This window comes from Lissotriton helveticus, chromosome 11 (assembly GCF_964261635.1).
Source record: "Lissotriton helveticus chromosome 11, aLisHel1.1, whole genome shotgun sequence".
In the NCBI taxonomy this organism is placed as follows: Eukaryota; Metazoa; Chordata; class Amphibia; order Caudata; family Salamandridae; genus Lissotriton; species Lissotriton helveticus.
Genome location: NC_136072.1, coordinates 944,260,707 through 944,281,229, shown reverse-complemented (window position 1 = coordinate 944,281,229; position 20,523 = coordinate 944,260,707). Strand labels below are relative to the sequence as shown.

At 48.4% G+C, this 20,523-nt stretch overlaps 1 protein-coding gene across 2 annotated transcripts in view; it reads right to left on the bottom strand.

Annotated features, from left to right (window-relative positions):
• TTC28 (tetratricopeptide repeat domain 28) overlaps window positions 1-20,523 on the bottom strand; it is a 1,211,014-nt gene that overhangs the window by 327,338 nt on the left and 863,153 nt on the right. For both annotated transcript variants that reach the window (XM_078667293.1, XM_078667294.1), the window contains exon 8: window positions 11,598-11,707. In XM_078667293.1, the coding sequence (XP_078523419.1) occupies window positions 11,598-11,707 (110 nt within the window). The remainder of the gene's footprint in view (window positions 1-11,597; window positions 11,708-20,523) is intronic.

The following is a 20,523-nucleotide window of genomic DNA, read 5'->3' as shown; positions in this document are numbered from 1 at the left end:
TGATTGACCCGGGGACAGCAGCACCCCGATGGGCAGTGTGGCTGGGACAGCTCAACAATTACTTCACGGCCACCCGAGAAAAGGACAATGAAGTAAAGCGTTCCCTGCTCCTACACTTCGGAGGCACAGAACTGTACAAGCTATTTAGACACCTCCCCAACACAGGTGCCGCCAATGACTTTGATGCCGCCATCAACGCACTGAACGCCCATTTCGACCCCCAGCTGAATCCCCACTACGAGAGGTTCAAGTTCCGTCAAGCTAAACAACGGGAAGGTGAAACAATGGATGCGTTTCACGCGCGACTGCGTGACCTGATAAGCACGTGCACCGAGGATGACGAAAAGAAGGAAGTCACAGCTCAACTCATCCAGGGCTGTCGCAACAAGCACCTGCGTACATTAATCTTGAGACAGCCGCGGATATCCCTCGACGAGATCTTGATCCTTGCGCGGTCCCATGAGCTGTCTGACGCCCGCGCCACCGCGATGGAAGCAGCCCTCAATCCACACCATGAGACAGGGACGGCGATCAAGACAGAACGGGTGGACGCAGTGCGTATGTCGAGCCGAGGAAGCAGAGGTCGAGGGACGACGAAAACCAGACGCCAAGCACCGTGCGGCTACTGCGGCAGAGATGAACACACCCAAGATGGCTACCCAGCACGAGGGAAGACATGCTCCAAATGCGGCATCCCCAATCATTTCGCCAGCGTGTGCAGAGGAGGCTCCCGAGGGCGGAGCACTTTGGGAAGACGATCAGCCGCCGGAGCGGTCAAACAACTATCGCTAGATGAGCCCACTACGTCACGCTCCACTAGATCACACAAACCACAGCAGCCACAGTACGATGACTCGTCTACAGATGACGAAGATGAGTGCTATTTCGTGTCTTTTGTCAGTGAACTAAAGAAAAGCCGACGACCGCAACCCAAATGCCAGATACAGATCCACGGATCACCGGCAATCGGAGTCATCGATACCGGAGCCACGGTGAATGTGATGGGCATTCAGCATTACAAAGCACTTAACCCGAAACCCACGCTTGTTCCCTCAAAAGCCAGGATCTTCACCTATGGCAGTCACGACCCTCTCCCACTACGGGGTAAGATGATGGTGCAAGTCCGAGCAGAGGATCAGGAAGTCACGACCACGTTCCACGTGATCGACAAGGAGGCAGACTTGTTGGTAGGGAGCAACACGGCGGAAGACCTAGGCCTTATTGCCTTCGCGAACGCAGTACGAGCACTGCAGGTGGAGGACATCCTACTCATGTTCCCCAAGCTGTTCACGGGCCTTGGCACGATCAAGCATCCACCCATCAAGCTGCACATAGACCCCACTGTGCGACCGATTGCACTCCGACACCGCAGGGTGCCATTCCACTTGCGGGCCGCAGTGGAGCAAGAACTAAACATGTTAGAATCACAGGGGGTGATCGAAAAAGTGTCCGGACCGACGCCATGGGTGTCCCCCATGGTCATAGCCGAGAAACCGAAACAACCGGGCAAAATCCGAATTTGCATTGACATGAGGATCCCAAACAAAGCCATTTGCCGTGAACGACACCTCACACCTACAGTCGATGACATCCTAACCGACTTAAATGGCGCCCAATGGTTCTCTAAATTGGACCTCAATGCAGGATATCACCAGCTGAGGCTAGCTGAAGAAAGCCGATACATCACAACTTTCTCGACGCACCTTGGATTGAGACGCTACAAGAGGTTGAACTTTGGGATTTCATCTGCAGCTGAGATCTTCCAGAACACGATCAAAGAAATCCTCTCTGGGCTCCAAGGGGTGCTGAACGTCAGCGACGATATCTTGATCCATGCCAAAACGAGCGAAGAACACCACAACAGACTAAAAGCAACGCTACACAGACTTGCACAGTATGGCGTAACCCTGCACAAGGACAAGTGCCAATTTTTCAGAAAGTCCATCGAGTTCTTTGGCTATGTGTTCGGGTCGGAAGGAGTCGCTGTTGACCCACGCAAGTCGGTGGCCATCAAGAATGCCCCTGCACCAACCACAGCATCGGAAGTGCGGAGCTTCCTGGGAATGGCGCAGTATTGTGCGAGGTTCATCCCCAACCTGGCCACAATCGCGGAACCGCTGAGGAACCTAACGAAGAAAGAAAACGCATGGCGATGGACTGAGACTGAAGCCAAAGCATTTGACCAAATAAAAACAGCGCTGCTAGATAGCACAACGATGGCTTACTTTGACACCTCCAAACCCACCGAAATAGTGGTTGACGCCAGCCCAGTTGGTCTAGGAGCTTTAATATCTCAGGAAACCGAACCCGGCACGTGGTCGCCACTGGCATTCGCAAGCAAAGCACTAACCCCGACCGAAGCAAGGTACTCGCAAGTCGAGAGGGAAGCCCTGGCAGTGAAGTGGGCGTGTGCTCACTTTCACCTATACATCTCTGGACACCCTTTCCGCATGATAACAGACCACCAACCGCTGATACCTCTATTCAAGGGCACCGCCCCTCATCCACCTCCGAGGATAGAACGCTGGGCGATACAAGTGCAGCAGTACCAAATGGACCTCGCCTACCGCCCTGGGGCTAAGAACCCCGCAGACTTTCTATCCAGGCATCCAGGCCCAGATGAGTGCCGACAAACAGAACCTGAGAACCCCACGGAAGATTTCGTGAACATGCTGTCGGCTGCCTCATGTCCCCAGGCCCTCACGGCTGACGCCATCTTGCCTGAATATGTGAACGACGCAGTCATCCAGCGGGTGACAGCTGCCATACAGTCAGGGTCCTGGGAAAATTTCCTGAGGGACGTCAGCAACTGGAGTGAAGTAGATCGAACACGCCTGACACAATTTTGGAGAGTGCGACATGACCTAAGCCAAGCAAGCAATGGCCTCATCCTCAGAGGCCACCGAGTGGTCATCCCCAAGACCCTACAAGAAAGGGCAACCATCCTAGCACACGAAGGACACCAGGGCACCCGCCGAATGAAGGCCAGGATGCGGGAGAAAGTCTAGTTCCCAAACCTTGAGGAAGCGGTTGACACTGTGGTGCGTCAATGCCGAGCATGCCAGATAACTAGCTCTGCAGACAATCCCGCACCAATCATCACGGAAGAACATGCCCCATCACCATGGTCTTGGCTCAGTCTGGACTTTGGGAGCTTCCCAGATGGGAGAGTCACTGTCGTGCTAATTGACAATTACACGAAGTACCCAATTGTAGATCTTGCCGCCTCCACCAGCTTTGCCAACATCCGCCCACTTTTGAGTAAGTCCTTTGCCATGTTCGGAGTTCCTCTCGTCATCAAAACGGACAACGGTCCCCCATTCCAGGGGAGCGAGTTCAGAGAGTTCCTACACAACCTAGGCATCCGTCACCACCGTATCACGCCCCAATGGCCCCAAGCCAACGGTGAGGTGGAGCGGTTCATGAGGACAACTAACAAAATCCTGCGAATCGCCACAGCTGAAGGAAAGGACCCGGAGGAAGCGCTCCAACTGTTTCTACGGGAGTACAGAAGCACACCCCACAGCACCACGCAACAGTCACCATGGGCGTTGATGTTTGCCGGACCAAGAAGAGACTTACTCCCAATGGCCGACAACTGGACACCAACGCCATACTCCCCCGGACTCACCCAAGAGAGGCGGAGAAGAACGAATGAGAAAGCAAGCCACAAAAGGCGTGCCCAGTCCCGGAATATAACACCAGGCGAGACTGTGCTAATCCGGACCAGAAGGCCCGGAGGGAAATTCAACACGGCGTTTGAGCCTGAACCGTGGGTCGTCAAAGAAACTCGAGGTACCGCGGTCACAGCTCGCCGGGACGGAGAAGAGGTAACTAGGAATGTATCCTGGTTCAAACAAATACCGGCTAGTCGACAACATACCCCTGATCAAGCAGAACAAGCAGAGGAGGAGTCCGAGGCAGGAGCGGGTAGATCCAGTGATGCGAGCACGCTCATGAACACTACAGGCCAGGACGAAGCGAGCACCTCTGCACCCAGCCCGAAGGGTGAGCAGGCACCGGCCCGAGGCAGATGGAGGTATGACCTTAGGCCTAATCCAAAGCCAAGCCAGAAGCTAGCTGACTTCAGGTGCTGAACTACCATTGACATTTTGTTTGCAAAGTTAAGTTTTCAAAATCCAAGTTGGGGAGGGATGTAGCGCTCTAGTGCTCCGAGGGTCTCTCCTGAGCCCCGGAAGCACTAGCACACTATGTATCACTTTCTGGCCAGGCGTGGCCAGAAAGATATAAATAAAAGGACAGAAGTGGCACGGCACTTCCTGTCCGGACCAGCACTCTCTGTGTGCGTGTCTCCTCATTGTATGCATGCAGCGCACGTGTGCAGTGACCCACTAGGCCTCGGGGACAGGCGGTCCCCACACCTGCTATGGCCAGTCCGGCCCTGGCTATTGCCCAGTCACAGAATGCTGAGCTCAGCTGCCGCCAGGAAAGAACCGTGAGCCCCGTGCTCCAGAGTCACTGCGCCACGCCACTCCCCTGTATTTAGATAAAACGGGTAGAGTAAATACCCAAAGTAGGATGAAAGAAGCACAGTTTGCAACAGGGGTGTCGAATGCTGGCCCACAAGTGCTGATGTCATGGAAGATTTTCATTATAACCCCGGACTGTAAATGATTCCAATTTAAATAAACTGCTTGTAAATTTAGTGTACGGTCCTCATTATTAGTGGCCTTTCAAGTCTGATGGAACTGGTAACAGCAGTTATCAATGGGGCATTAAAAGACCATAAGGCACAAGACAGCATGGTTCAACATGTATTAGTCAGTTCAGTTCAAAGAACTTTATTCGGTTAAAAACAAGTAACCATAAAAGTAACAGACAAAAAAACAAATTACAATGATTACAGCTCTTGATATGGGTTCAGTGAGGGGGATCAATAGACAGTTATTCAATAGGAGAAAATTTAAACCATTTCAGTTACCATTTGTTTCCGTAATTTAAAAACACTTTTTAAGAAATTTAAAACCACAGTTACAGTTAAAACCGTATCCATTCTCTGGACTTCTAAAAAAGCTGGGCGGCATCTGGTTAAATTAATTTCTTTTAAAAAAGGGACGATAATTTTTCTACGAGAGGCACTGTAAAGACTGCAGAAGAAAAGGATATGGATATCCGATTGATGTGACATGCCATCACACGAGCAAGTGGGCAATATACGTATCCATGAATTCATACTAGGAAAAGACACCAATCTAAAAAATATACAAGATCTAAAACGAGTTAAAAGAAAGCGATCATAGTTTGTCATGGGCAGGGATAGGTATGGCTGTACAGACTTAGTCTCACATAGAGTAAGGAGGTGGGAATGTACTGAATGTTTCAGAGTTTCAGCTCTCCTCCTCTTATCCTCAAGATGGTCCAGGCAGAGGGTTTTCAATGTACTCCTTGAGATGCTATCCATTGAAGATGGATCCGAGTAATAAGAATAGCACCCAATCTCAGTCAGGAAGCACTTTACGTAACCCAGCCATTCTGCTCTATCCACATGATCCAGGCTGAGGGTATCCTGTAATAGAGCCCGATTCATAACGCATTCATTTGTGGTCCATACCCTATGCCACAGAAGGATAGGTTGAATTTTAATAATGTCTGTTATGTAGGGTTGAGCAAGTTCAGCGTGACAATTAAATGTGGCAACACACTGTGGAACTGCGAGGACTTCCCTCATAAATTTATTTTCCACCACCTGGATTGGATCAACATTTGCGTACCCCCACAAGCCTGAGCCATACATAGCCACGGATAAGCATGTTGCTTTATATATAGTTAACATTTCTTTTATCGGCTTCCTGCCCAATTTTCTAGCAAAATTCTTTAGGGCCATGATCGTTTTCATAAATAAAAGAGTTCTGGCCTTAATTGCGCTTGTCCAAGAACCTGACTCATGGAATAAAATGCCCAAATAGGAAAAGGTCGGGGTGTTATCTAATGGAACATTATTTAAAAACATCTGTTTCATCGGTTTACCTGATTTTGGACCACAGTTCATTGTGAAAGTTTTACTACAATTTACTAGTAGGTCTAGATTCAACATAAAGTTCTCAAAACTTACTACTAGTTTTTGCAGAGCCTGAGGAGTACGTGCCATAAGCACGGCATCATCCGCATACATGAGCGCAGGGATTGCCCTCCTCCCCACCCTGGGCATATCTATGCACTCCTGCAGCAGGTGATACTCAAGCCCATTAATGTAGAGGAGGAAAAGAAAAGGTGCTAATACACAGCCTTGACGCACTCCACGGCCCACACTGAATTGTCTGGAGCATTCGCCCCCCCTACCGTAGCGAACAGAAGCTGTGGCTCCACTATAAAGTTCCCTCAGGAAACAGATGATGGTGTTGTCCACTCCCAACCTTTTCATTATTGCCCACAATTTGGTGTGTGACACGCAGTCGAACGCTGATGAAAGATCCACGAAAGTAAAATACAAGCGTTCCGACTTTATCCTTATATATTTGTGTTGCAATAACATTAAATTTAGGCCTTGCTCGATTGTACCAATCCCTTTTTGAAAACCAAATTGCAAGTCACTCCTGACTTCATTTTCCTCCGCCCAGCTTTGGAGTCTTGCCAGCACTATTCGTCCCAAGATTTTTATTGAAGAATCGAGAAGGGAGATTGGCCTGTAACAGGCACAGCTGTTTCTATCCCCCTTCTTGTAAATAGGGACGATGACAGAGGTAAACCAGGAATCTTTCAAGCCCCTCGATAAAGCCGCATTAAAAAGTTGTACCAACATTGGGCCCCAGATTTCAGTGTTTACTTTAAATAGGTCCGCAGGGATCCCATCCGGCCCAGCTGCCTTGCCTCCTTTGGTAGCTCTCAGGGCAAGCAATACCTCATCACGTGTTACAACCAAATTAGAGCCTGGTTGTAAGTCCAAGCTAGTATAAGGACCTCCGCTATGGGTATCATCCTGTGCCTTGTACAGATTGGAAAAATGATCCACCCAATTATCCTCATTTATTGCGATCTCAATTCGCGCCGTATGGGTTTCATAAGGGAAAGGGGTGTTAATTACTTTCCAGAATGCGGCGGAATTTTTAGTTTTTGAAGCCTCGCAGAGTGAATCTATTGCCTCCTTGTTTAGCACAGTTTTCCTTACTTTAAGGGCCTGGTTATATGCGGACCTGCATGCTTTTATTTCACTTGTGTCCCTGGGGTTTCTGTGTACTGCATGTTTTAAATTTTTCAGCGCCCTGGTACATGCGTTGTCGAACCAACTCTTGGATCCCTTACCTCTACGTTTTGACTCCACCCTTAAGCTAATTTTTATGTTTGTAGCTATTATACCAAAGTGCTCAATTATTTGATCATTACTAGAATTATCTCCCAAACAGATCACAAAGCTAGTAGAACACGCCTCCCAGAGTTCCTTGAAGAATGTTGCGGGGATTACTTTGCTCCAATTGAGTGTGTACCCATTTTGTCTCCCGAGAACCACGTCAACCGCTGCCTCAACAAGAGGCGCGGCCGAAGATGGATCTGGGAACAAATCTACTACCTTCAGGCATTGGGGGAGATGGTCACTTATGGGCAGTTGGATATTTGTAACCCCCACCACTCTATGATTAAGATTACTGGAGGAGATAATAAAGTCAATGGTTGACACCAAACCTCTACCAACAAAGGTCGGGACGAAGGATGTGGGTTTTAGCGCTGTTTCATTTGCAAACCCTAAGTCAAACATGAATAGTAATACGTTCAACAAGTCCCCCATCAAAGTGTGATCAAAGTGAGTCAGATACGTATCTCTCTCTGTCATTAGTCATCTAACACAGTTTCTTGAGAAATCAACCAGTTACTCGAGGTATATTATCACCCTGCGGTATCCCCATGCCAAGTCCTATCATTGGTGGGCTTTAGGTACTTAGTTGGATTACTTCCAGATTCATTGTTTGTACGTTTTACCTCTGCTTTGCCCCATCCTGCCTCCAGGTTCATGTGTCACTGTGACAATGTGACAGAAATATGGCTAAGTGAAAGCTCAGGGTTTAAGGCAATTCTCTGCAGTACTCTACAGAGGCTCTGGCTAATATACATAATTCGTCCTTATTCCCATCTAAGACATCTCACTGAGATTCAATTACGTTTAGCAGCAGGAACCCTATTGCTCCCGATCTCCGGCTCCTATGAACAACACCCAGTCCTATACATAAAGGATACCTACAACCACATCAGCCCCAATCTACATAACAATCCACAATTCCTACTTTATCATCTTGCTTCTATGGATGCCATCACGGTGGCGCCACTGTGCCAAGCTCAACTGAATACAATCGGAGCACGTATATTGTAAGCTACAGACATGCACTATATACTAGTAACTTTGTAATTTAACATAAATGTGAGGTAGCTAACAATGCCATGGTTATGACCATAGGTAACTTTCCCCCACTATTCAAAGCGCCACAAAGGATAGTGGTGACTTGTAATGGTGGATTTCCCTTACTGCCTAATATCACTACTGAAGTCTACTGCATAGGGAGAGCGACATTAAATTGGGGACTTTCTACACGCAAATCCTTTCCTTCTTAGTTCGCCTACCAGTTCTACTTAGAAATGAGGTCATTTGAGGCAACGGACACATGTACATTTTTTTCCAGGATAAGGCAAGAATGTTGCTGGTCTCATGCCATATGGTATTGTGAGATTGTGGGGGTTGAGGGAAGAACTAGTGGATTTCCTGGATTGGTTGAAACTATATGTTCCTCTACAGAGTGTGTAGTATTTTCTTCCCTGAACCCCTACGTTGGGCTAGGCTGAAATGGGTTGGCCAGTGGGAGAAGAGACCCTCATCCCATTTCCCTGCTCACAGGACCAAGGCGGATTCCCTTTTGCAACCATTCTCCACCAGAGCTTTTCGATCATGCGTGAAATATTATCCTCTGATGTTGATGGGAGGAAGTTATTAGGTAATTAGACCGATAAGAGGCCAAACGTGTCCCAAAGAAATGTGAAAAAAGACAGAATAAATGGTACTACATTCTTTTTTCAGTGCCTAGAAAGTACTTAGAAGAAACAAACACAGCATGTCTACACCGATTACAAAACAGCAGAACTTCTCGTTGCTGTTTTTTGCCATGAACATTTCTCCTATTTTTCAATACCTCAATAAAAAAAGCTTGAATTCTGGTTGGAAGTTTTATTTCAGTGTGAGATAGATTTTCTGTCCGTCAGATCAATTTCCCATTACATGTCGATAAGGTAAAGGTACAGAGCTGCAAGCTGTCCATCAACATAACATATGTTGCTGAGATTACATTGATGTGGTGCAATGAAGCATTGTTTGTGCTCACTCAATCGAGAGACATCTTGTTCGATCTGCACTCAGACCTTTTTGCCATTGTACCAGAGATTAACCACAGTTTTATATAGTTTATATGAAGCTGGTTTTGTTTCTTTTGCTTGTAAGTAAGAATGTTCCTATTGTGAGAAGAGGAGGCTCAGTCCACAAAACCTTTCATAGGAGTAAATGTAATGCTCATAAACAGAAAGTCATAAGACATCTTTGCTGACTTGCTGGTAATCCATAAGTATCTAAGTTACACATGCAAAGGTTTCACCTATGTGTGCGACATGTGACGTACATACATTTTGGATAACATTAACAGTATAAGACTCTACTGGGTCTAGATGAGCAGAAGTAGGGATTTCTAAGGCAGTATTTAATAAATGTAATGCAAATGAGGTGAACATTCACACTGTCACAAACATTGTAATGCTTTTCTCACACTTATGGTCACAAGAAAACATACAAATTAATGGTATAGGGGTTGGTGGAGCACACGGTGTGCATAATTGCAGCAATTTTTACAGGGGAATTAGATAAGAGAGCAAAGGACAAAAAGAAATTAAGTGGAAAAAGATTTAGCAGATAGTTTTTTTAGCAGTACCAGAATCCTAGCCCCATGCTTGTGGAATGTACACAATTAATTTTGCCAGTACTATATTTATCGCATGCATTTTCAAGTGAAATTTACAGAGATCATAAGATTGGCTGCTTTGAATGTAGACATTTTGTGAAAAGAGTATCCAGATGAAAATCTCTGTAGTGAGTAAACTACACATACCAAATTAGTTTTTATCAGTTCCTATGAAACGCTATGGTTAACATTCTGACTCTGAGGAATCCAGTAGAAAGGGTAGGCGATGCAAAACCATCTCATGTGTATATCGAAAATGGGAGTATTCAAGTCAACTTCCACATTCACAAAACAGAAAATAAATGATTGGTTCCTTGTTATCTGGTATATTCCAACACCAAATCCAAAGAAAGCACACAGGAATGACGTATATAATCGACGTTAAGAGACAACCCGCGACTGGCTGTGGGGATCTGGCAGTCCAGAGTGTCGACCAATGGTGAATAAAAGAATGTTTCATACCTTCTAGAATTCCAACGCCCAAGAGAAGTATGCCAGCACAACAATAATAGCGTACAAATCTTATATAATAATAAATGAAAAAAAATGCATGCAAAATACATAGGTAAAACCAAGCCATAACATTCCTATTTATGCTTGTGGTAAGTATAACTGTGCTATTCTGTAGTTTCAGGAACTGAACGAGAATATATCGAAATAAATAAATGTGTTTTTTTTAATTGATCCAGAGAGAGGAAGATTAATTCGCTGTTGAAGTGTGCCAGTTTAAAAACAGATAACTCAAAATATTTCCACATGGTTCTAATCATTGAGTATGTTCCCTTCCTTCTCAGGACCTGCGGCTGTGGGTAACATGATTAACATGATAGTTTTGTGCCTGAGTCACAAACTTTTCAATTAGCACTTCATGCCAGCCAGAGTTTATGCATAGTGCAGAGAATTTCTTTTTTCACCACTTGCATGCGCATATTGCGCCTGAAGTAGCTTATGTCTGAAATACTTTTTTTTGTTTCTAAAGTATGGCAACACATCCAGAATATTACCAGGTGAAACAAGGACATTGTAATGGAGATATAAAAAAGAAGGAATATAAACAAAGTAGCAAGGGCGGCTCTAGGCTCATGGTGGCCCTGGGCAGGGAGCGTAGGTAGGGGGCCCCGGGAGAGGGAGTCCGGGCAGGGCGGAGCGCGGAGGCCAGTGAAGAGGGGGGGGGTCAGGGTGTTTGGAAGTGAAACAGAGCCGGAGGCCGCCAAATCCCTGCCAGGGGCCACCACACAAATATGTATCCATACTCAGAGGATTATTATATTAAGGATATATATTGGTGTGGTGGTCCCTGGGGTTTGGTGGCCCTGTGCAGGTGCACAGCTTGCACATGCCTAAGGCCGCCCCTGAAAGTAGACATTACAATATACAAATAACTTTACAGGTGCTCACAAAGTTTATGTCAATGGTTCTTAACATAGGTCCAGGACGGCTGAATCCATGGATCCATCCGGCTAAGATAAATTTACACATGAGGAATCTAAATTGAACTAATTTAGACAGTCCCTGGTTAACTTTAATATTTTACATGGGACTGGCATTCCGGGACCTACGTTTGACTCCACTCTTTTATCCTTTATGAATTTCCCAAAGAGGAACAGGAATTGAAGAAAACTCTACCGGAAGTAAATCATCGATCCTTACCTGGTGCTGGGATTCTTCCAGGTTTCCACTTGCCCAAAGTGACAGTCCCAAGCGATGCCTTATTTTAGCTTCATCTTCTCTTCGTCCCAGTTGCTCTGCTAATCTCAAACCTTTACACATGAAACAAAAATATATGTAACTCTGAGAGGAAATGCACTGTTTTCACATTTTCATTGAGTAATTCTGTATCATGAACGTTGTGTAGTTTAGCGTGCCAATACAGCAAGACAACGCGGATCAATAATCTCTCAATGTGTCAGTTTCTGAAGCCAGCGAATGGACATGAGTGCGGAAATATTTAGGAATCTTGGTGGCTTTGAAAAGGGGGCAGTAAGGGAGCAGGACTGCATTGGCCATGCGTAGCTGGAATGGCCTCAAGGGAAATCGGGAGATTTACCATAACACCTGAAAGACCGTGGAAAATTAATAGCTTGCTATGCCACAAAAACTTTCCTTGAAATCTGTACCAATTTGAAATTGCGCGGGCATTTTAACTGATAGTCGTGTATGACCTGCTAAAGAGGATGACTCTAAATGTTCATGGTGGACCTGTTTTCAGAGGGCCATTCTGTTAAGGAACAAGCCCAGTTATTTTAAATGGTTCTCAATGCTGCACCCTTATGGTGATACAACACTGACTTTTCCTCTGAGCTTCTGTTCTAAAACGACTGGCCCAAGTGAAGTGAAGCGCACACAGCTTTTTGATCAGCTCTTATTTGTTGCAAGGCAAGTTGTCGACTTACACAGCACCACTTTTGACAAATAAGACTTCACTGTATGACTAAAATATTATAAGGCATAGTGTTAGACCTGGCATCTTTGGCGTGGTTCCCCCTATCTTTTTGCCTCTACCTCCTGTATTTTTGATGCTGTGCTGGATTTCGTTTTTGCTGGTTTAGATGCTTTGGACACTCTGCCACTGCTGATCAGTGCCAGAGTGTAAGTGCTCCCTGTGTAAATTATTATTCTGATTGAATATACATGTTTGGCATATTTGTATCACTATGAAGTCCCTAGTAAAGTGCACTGGGTGTGCCAGGGCTGGTGATGACAAATGCTACTAGTGGGCCTGCAGCACTGATTGTGCCTCCCACAGGAGCAGCTCTAAAATGGTGTCTCAGGCCTGCCACTGCAGTGCCTATGGGCGGTTTAGAACTGCCATGTCCTCCTGGTCAGTGTCCCCACTGACCAGGCCTAACCCTTCCCTTTTCGTGCACATCAGCCACCCCTATGGAAGGCCCAAGGTACCCCCCTGGGCAGGGTGCAGTGTATGTGAAAGGTAGAGCATGTACTGGTGCAGGTAACATGTTCTGGTAGTGAATTACAGCCATTTTCGTTTTTCACTACTGTAAGGCTATCTTGCTCCATAGGTTAACATGGGGGATGCTGGCTACAGTGGTTAACAGCATTTCTTCCCATAGGAACAAGATAGGACATAAGTATCTAGTATCCCTGAACTCAGAATTTAATAACACATCTTTTAGGAAAGGTTGTTTTTAAATCCTGTGTTTGAGAACAGCACTTTTAGAAAGTTGCTGTTCATTTGTCTGACTCTTCTGTGTGCATGGGCCTGTTTGTGTATTGACTGTCTGGTTTGTGAGTGACAGGGGCTGGGGAATTCCCCAGCAGGATGGATGAGTCAGCACTAGGCTGAATGACTGCAGTTGCAACTGGAGTGGTGGGAGGAGTTAGCACCTGGGCTGAATAGGGCTGTGCCTGCCTTCCACAATGCTGGCTCCACCCCCCTGCTGGGCGGCTGAGGACCCTGCCCCTCGCTCTGAAAGGAAAGATGCAGCCAGCAAAACAAAGTGCTCAGGATCCACCCAGAACTGGTTCAGACCGGGCTCAGGGCCCACATGCACCAAGAGAACAAAGACTTTAGGGGTATAAGTACAGGACCCCTGACAACAGAAAATTAGATCATCCTGGAAATCAAGAAGGAACCTCTGCCAAGGAGAAAGCTGAAACTGAAGAAGGAAGATTGTCCTGCTGTTGCTCTGCTGGACTGACCTGTTGCTTTGCTGCCAAGGAGAGGGGAAGGACTTTGCTGCTGAGCTGTGTCCCCTGTCTTGAAGGAATCTCCAAGGGCCTGAGAAGAGCTGGCTCCCTGTTTTGAAGTCCCAGGAACAAAAGGACTTCACCCCCAGCTTCCCTGAACTCTGCTGAGAGAGTTCTGTCCTTCCTAGAGTGCTTGATCCAGTTGTGGGGCCTCTGGAAGTTGTACCTGTGCTGGGAAGCTTGAAACTAAGCTTGAGTGACTTTTGAAACTGAAAAGTGTCGCATCGCTTGCTTGCGGAGCGCATCCCCGACAGTGCAAGAAGATTCCCGCCGCTACGAAGGCCGAGATCGTCGCAGCGCCTGACGCCGCTGCCAGAGCCGTCGCATCCTTCGTTTGCGGGACGCACCAGACCGGTGCGGGAGAATCGAACATCGCTGCGAGTATTGTCGCAGAGCCTGTCGTCGCTGGGTGAGATCGCCGCACCGCTTGCTTGCGGACCGCATCACGTCGCTGCGAGCATCGTCGCAGAATCAACGCATCGAGGAGCTGCGAGAGAGAGGATCCCCGCTGGACCGCGCATCGTCGCCCCGGAGATCGTCGCAACCCCTACGAGATCGTCGCATCGTGCCTTTGCGAGAACAGACTTCCTACGGAACCTACGCATCGGAATCCATACAAGTGGCCTTCCTCCCCATACAGACCGGATTCGTCGCAACACGCCCGCTGCTGCAGCGGGGCTGTCGCATCGCCTCCCCAGGGTCTCAGGAGCAACGCATCGCTTATGTTCCACCGCACCAGCTTCTGCTTTTGGAACTTTGTTGCATCTAAAAGGTACTGTGAGTAAACGTGACGCAACTGTGAACTTTTCACGCATCAGTAGAGAATTCTATCGCAACGTAGAGAATTCTAACGCAACCTTAAGAACTCTTTTTGAAACCATAATCTTGAACTGTGTATGGTGGATTTTTGTCGTTTTGGTCTTGTGTAGTTTAGATTAAAAATACCTTTATTTTTCTAAACTGTTGTGGAGTCAGTTTGTGGTGTTTTCACTGTGTTACTGTGAGTGTTGGTACAAATACTTTACGCATTGCCTCTGGTTAGCCTAGACTGCTCGTGCCAAGCTACCTAGAGGGTGAGCAGGGGTTATCTCAGAGGGTTATCTCCTTGCCCTGACTAGAAGCAAGGGTCCCTATTTGGACAGTGGTACCTACCTCTGCCAACTAGAGACCCCCAGATCTAACATTGGTGGCAGCGGTGGGATTTGAACTTGTATTTGTACTTGACCCACAGTAATTGGTGTACATCACTAGTGAGTGCAGACCACTACGCCACCGCATACTACTGGTTTTTGGTTTTAATTTTTCTATTTTTGAGTAACTCTTCAAAGCATCATGTTTGCGAAAGGAAAGGCACTCAGTGAGGGGGCAGAAGCAGAATTAGAGTTTTGCATTGAGGATTTGTGTTCATACAAAGTTGAGCAACTAAGGAAATTCTGCCTTGAGTTTGAGTGCCCCATAAAAAGCGCCTACAGAAAGGAGGAGCTGCAGAGAATCTTGAAAGCCCATTGGGAGGCACAAGAAGGAGATGATGTGGATGTAGAAAATGGTTTTCAAAGCACAGAGTTGCCAGTGGGCAGAGTAGGCTCAGGAGCTGGCAGCAACCACTCCAGTAGGGGCCTCTCCCCAGAAGAGTTACAAGAAAATCAGAGAGTAAGAGAGTATGACTTGGAAGTCATGAAAATTAAACTGAGGCAATTGGAATTGGAGAAAGAAAGGGCAGCGGAAGACAAGAGAGAGGCTCGTGCCCTAGAGGAAAAGAAATTGCTTTTGGCTCATGAGTTGAGCATGAAAGAACTGGATCTTAAAGCCAAGGAGGTGGATGCCAGTTCAAATGGTGGCAGCGTGCAGCCAGTGCATGGGGGTAAAGTATATATTCCCAAGGACCTGGTACAGAATTACCATAGGGGTGAGGATATTTTTGCCTGGTTCACTTCGTATGAAATTGCATTGAAGATGAATGGTGTGCCTGATCAGCATTGGGGGGCGGGCCTGTGGAAACATTTTGAGGCTTCTGGGAGGAGTGCTCTAGAGCCCTTAGAATTAGCAGGTGCCATGACCTACCCCAATATGAAGGAGGCCTTATGTCTCAGGTATGGCCTTACCCCAGAGCAGTACAGACTGCAGTTTAGGAACTCCAAGAAGAGAGAGTCTGAGACTTGGATGGAGTGTGTGAATTTGTACTCGCGTGCACTGGAAGGTTGGATGAAGGGCAGTAAAGTAACTGATTTTAAGGGGTTGTTGCATTTAATCAGTTGGGAGCACTTGAGTAGTCTTTGTGTTCCAGAGCTGCGCCAGCATCTTTTAGACAGCAAGCTGACAGACCCCATTGAGCTTGCTAAGGAGGCGGACCGCTGGACCAGTACCAGGGTCCACAGAGGAATTGTGGGTACCACAGCCAAAGGTGGGCAGGGTCCCCAGCAGAAGAGTGGGGGGGGACAAGGGTAATCAAAAGGAGTTCTCAGAAGGGCCCCAAAATAGTTCCCAGGGAAAGGAATCCCAACCCCCCAAACCTAAACAGCCATGGCCCTCTAAGGGCAGGCGGGACAATAAAGACAACAGGGGCCCACCTACCTGCTATCACTGCAATGAGGTGGGCCACATAGCTCCAAAATGTCCCAAGAAGAAGCAAGCACCCACTGGTGCCCCCGCCCCAGCGTTAGCTAGTGTAGCTTTGGGAGGGGATTTGGTTTCTAGTGATTGGGGGGAGCTAGCAGTTATGACCCTTGTCTCTCTAGGAGACCAAGAGGTGGTCCAGGAAACCTTACTGCCCTCTAACACTAAGAAATATGGGCAGAAGGTGACCATCAATGGGAGGGAGATTGAGGCTCTAAGAGACACAGGAGCCAGCGTGACATCCGTGAGGTGTCAGTGGGTGTCAGAAGAGCAAATCATCCCTGGTGTACTCCGCCCTGTAGTGGCAGCTGACAGTTCAGTGCGCTTCAGCAAGCTGGCGCGTGTTCCCTTTGAATGGGGGGAGTCTCTGGTCTTTTGGAGGTAGTTGTCAGTGATGCCTTGCCTGTAGACTGTCTGTTAGGTAACGACCTGGAGAGTTCTCCGTGGAAGGATGTAGAACACAGAACTCACTTGGAGATGTTGGGTTTGCCTGCGTGGATCTGTGTGTCCACACATGCTATGACAGCCAGTAGGGGGGAGTCAGCAGAACTGGAGCCTGAAACAGTGGCCCAGAGACCTGCCAGGAGAGGAAGAGGCAGGGGGCGCGGGAAACCAGCCCCAGCCGTTCCCACGGTCCAGGAGGAAGCAGAACCTGAGGGGGATGCCCTGGAACCTACAGGGGAACAGGTAGCCGAACTGGGAGATTTGCCTGAGCTGACCCATTGGCAGCAGGAAGGTGGTCCCTCCAGGGAGGAATTCTGCAAGGCGCAGAAGGAGTGCCCTTCCCTCATTGGTCTGCGGCAACAGGCTGTAGATCAGGCAGCAGGTGGAGCAGCCAGAGATCACTTCATCTACTGGGAAGATGACTTGTTATATAGCGAGCCTAAGTTTGCTGAGCCCGGTGCAGCCCGTGTGCTGGTGGTACCCGAGCGCTTCAGAAACTTCCTAATGGGTCTGGCTCATGACGTGCCTCTTGCAGGACATCTGGGGCAAGACAAGACCCTAAACCGGCTTGTCACCCACTTCCACTGGCCCCAGATGAGAAAGCACGTTGGTTCCTTTTGCAGATCTTGCCACACCTGTCAAGCCAGTGGCAAGACTGGAACAAAGTTGAAGGCACCCCTTCAACCCTTCCCAGTAGTGAGCACCCCTTTCGAGCGGGTGGGCATAGACATTGTAGGGCCCCTGGACCCCAAGACAGCCTTAGGCAACAGGTTCATCCTGGTCTTGGTGGACCATGCCACCCGGTACCCGGAAGCAGTCCCTCTCAGGACAATCACAGCACCCGTGGTGGGCCGTGCATTGATGGGGATCTTTTCCCGTGTGGGGTTCCCCAGAGAGGTGGTCTCCGACCGAGGTACCAACTTCATCTCTAAGTACATGAAGTCTCTGTGGGAGGAGTGTGGGGTAACTTATAAGTTCACCACTCCTTACCACCCTCAAGGAAATGGGTTGGTTGAAAGGTTCAACCGGACCCTGAAAGGTATGATTATGGGCCTAGCGGAGCCCATGAGACGCAAGTGGGACGTCTTGTTACCATGCCTGTTGTTTGCCTACAGGGAGGTACCTCAGAAGTCCTTAGGGTTCAGCCCCTTTGAACTCCTGTATGGCCACCCTGTTAGAGGACCTCTCTCCCTGGTGAAGGAGGGTTGGGAAAAGTCCCGTGGGAAAACCCCCCAGGATGTGTTCAGCTATGTGCTGGCCATCCGCAACCAGACACAACGCTTCAGGAAGCTCGCTCAGGTGAACCTGGAAGCAAGCCAGGAAGAAATGAAAAGATGGTACGACCAGAATACCACTCTGGTCGAATTTCAACCTGGGCAGGAAGTGTGGGTGATGGCGCCAGTGGAGCCTTGTGCGCTCCAAGACAAGTGGACTGGGCCATATGAGGTGGTGGAAAGGAAGAGTGAGGTAACCTACCTGGTTAACCTGAAGACTCCCAGGCAGCCCCTGAGAGTCTTGCATGTGAACCGCCTCAAACCACACTTTAAGAGGTCTGAAGTAACGATGCTCCTGGCTACAGATGCAGGAATGGAAGAGGATAGTGATCCTCTCCCTGACCTCCTGGCAGTTAAGGAGCAAGATGGGTCAGTGGATGGTGTGGTCCTCTCGCCCACCCTGACCCCAGAACAGCAGAGTGACTGTCGCCAAGTGTTGGGTCAGTTCTCCTCCCTGTTCTCCCTGACCCCAGGAGTCACCAACTGGTGCGTCCATGATGTGGACACTGGAGACAGTCTGCCTGTGAAACAGAAATTTTACAGGGTAGCTGACAAGGTCAGGGCCAGCATCAAGGAAGAGGTTTCCAAGATGTTGGCGCTAGGGGTGATTGAGCCCTCCAGCAGCCCCTGGGCTAGCCCAGTGGTCTTGGTACCCAAGAAAGCTGCTACCCCCGGTGGCCCTCCAGAACTCCGGTTTTGCGTGGACTACCGTGGGCTCAATGCGGTCACAAAGACTGACGCACACCCCATCCCCAGAGCTGATGAGCTCGTGGATCGGTTGGGAGCTGCCCAGTACCTCAGTACATTTGATTTGACTTTGGGGTACTGGCAGATTGCCTTAACTGATGGGGCCAAAGAGAGGTCTGCATTTTCAACGCCAGAGGGGCACTTCCAGTTCCGTGTCATGCCCTTTGGGTTGAAAAATGCCCCTGCCACATTCCAGAGACTGGTTAACCAGGTACTGACCGGGCTGGAGGAATTCAGTGCCGCATACCTGGATGACATTGCTGTGTTCAGCTCCACGTGGGAGGAACACCTGCAACACCTCTGCGAAGTGTTAAAGGCTCTGCAAAGAGCAGGCCTCACTATCAAGGCCAGCAAGTGCCAGATAGGGCAGGGATCTGTGGTGTATTTGGGACACCAGGTGGGGAGCGGCCAGGTGGCGCCCCTACAGGCCAAGATTGATACCATTCTGGCTTGGGAGCCTCCCAAGACCCAGACAGAGGTGAGGGCCTTTTTAGGACTCACCGGGTATTACCGACGGTTTGTCAAGGGATATGGCACCATTGTCGCCCCCTTGACAGAACTCACTTCCAAGAAGTTGCCCAAAAGAGTTGACTGGACTGACGTCTGCCAAACTGCTTTTGAAACCCTGAAAACTGCTATGTGCACAGCGCCGGTGCTCAAGGCACCTGACTTTTCCAGTGAGTTTATAGTTCAGACAGACGCTTCAGAGCATGGTGTGGGAGCAGTACTCTCACAAATCACTGAGGAGGGAGGAGACCAGCCGGTAGCCTTCATTAGCAGGAGACTACTCCCCAGGGAACAGAGGTGGAGTGCGATTGAGAGAGAAGCATTTGCTGTGGTCTGGGCTCTGAAAAAGTTGAGGCCCTACCTGTTTGGGACTCAATTCCGTGTTCAGACCGACCACAGGCCCCTCAGATGGTTAATGCAGATGAGGGGTGAGAATCCAAAGCTGTTGAGGTGGTCCATCTCCCTACAGGGAATGGACTTTACGGTGGAACACCGCCCTGGTACAGAACACGCCAACGCTGATGGTCTGTCCAGGTTTTTCCGCCTTAGTGAAGAGAACTCCCAAGAGGGTGGGTAGTTCTCCCCACTTTCAGCTGGAGGGGACACGTGTTAGACCTGGCATCTTTGGCGTGGTTTCCCCCTATCTTTTTGCCTCTACCTTCTGTATTTTTGATGCTGTGCTGGATTTCGTTTTTGCTGGTTTTGATGCTTTGGACACTCTGCCACTGCTGATCAGTGCCAGAGTGTAAGTGCTCCCTGTGTAAATTATTATTCTGATTGAATATACATGTTTGGCATATTTGTATCACTATGAAGTCCCTAGTAAAGTGCACTGGGTGTGCCAGGGCTGGTGATGACAAATGCTACTAGTGGGCCTGCAGCACTGATTGTGCCACCCACAGGAATAGCTCTAAAATGGTGTCTCAGGCCTGCCACTGCAGTGCCTATGGGCGGTTTAGAACTGCCATGTCCTCCTGGTCAGTGTCCCCACTGACCAGGCCTAACCCTTCCCTTTTCGTGCACATCAGCCACCCCTATGGAAGGCCCAAGGTACCCCCCTGGGCAGGGTGCAGTGTATGTGAAAGGTAGAGCATGTACTGGTGCAGGTAACATGTTCTGGTAGTGAATTACAGCCATTTTCGTTTTTCACTACTGTAAGGCTATCTTGCTCCATAGGTTAACATGGGGGATGCTGGCTACAGTGGTTAACAGCATTTCTTCCCATAGGAACAAGATAGGACATAAGTATCTAGTATCCCTGAACTCAGAATTTAATAACACAT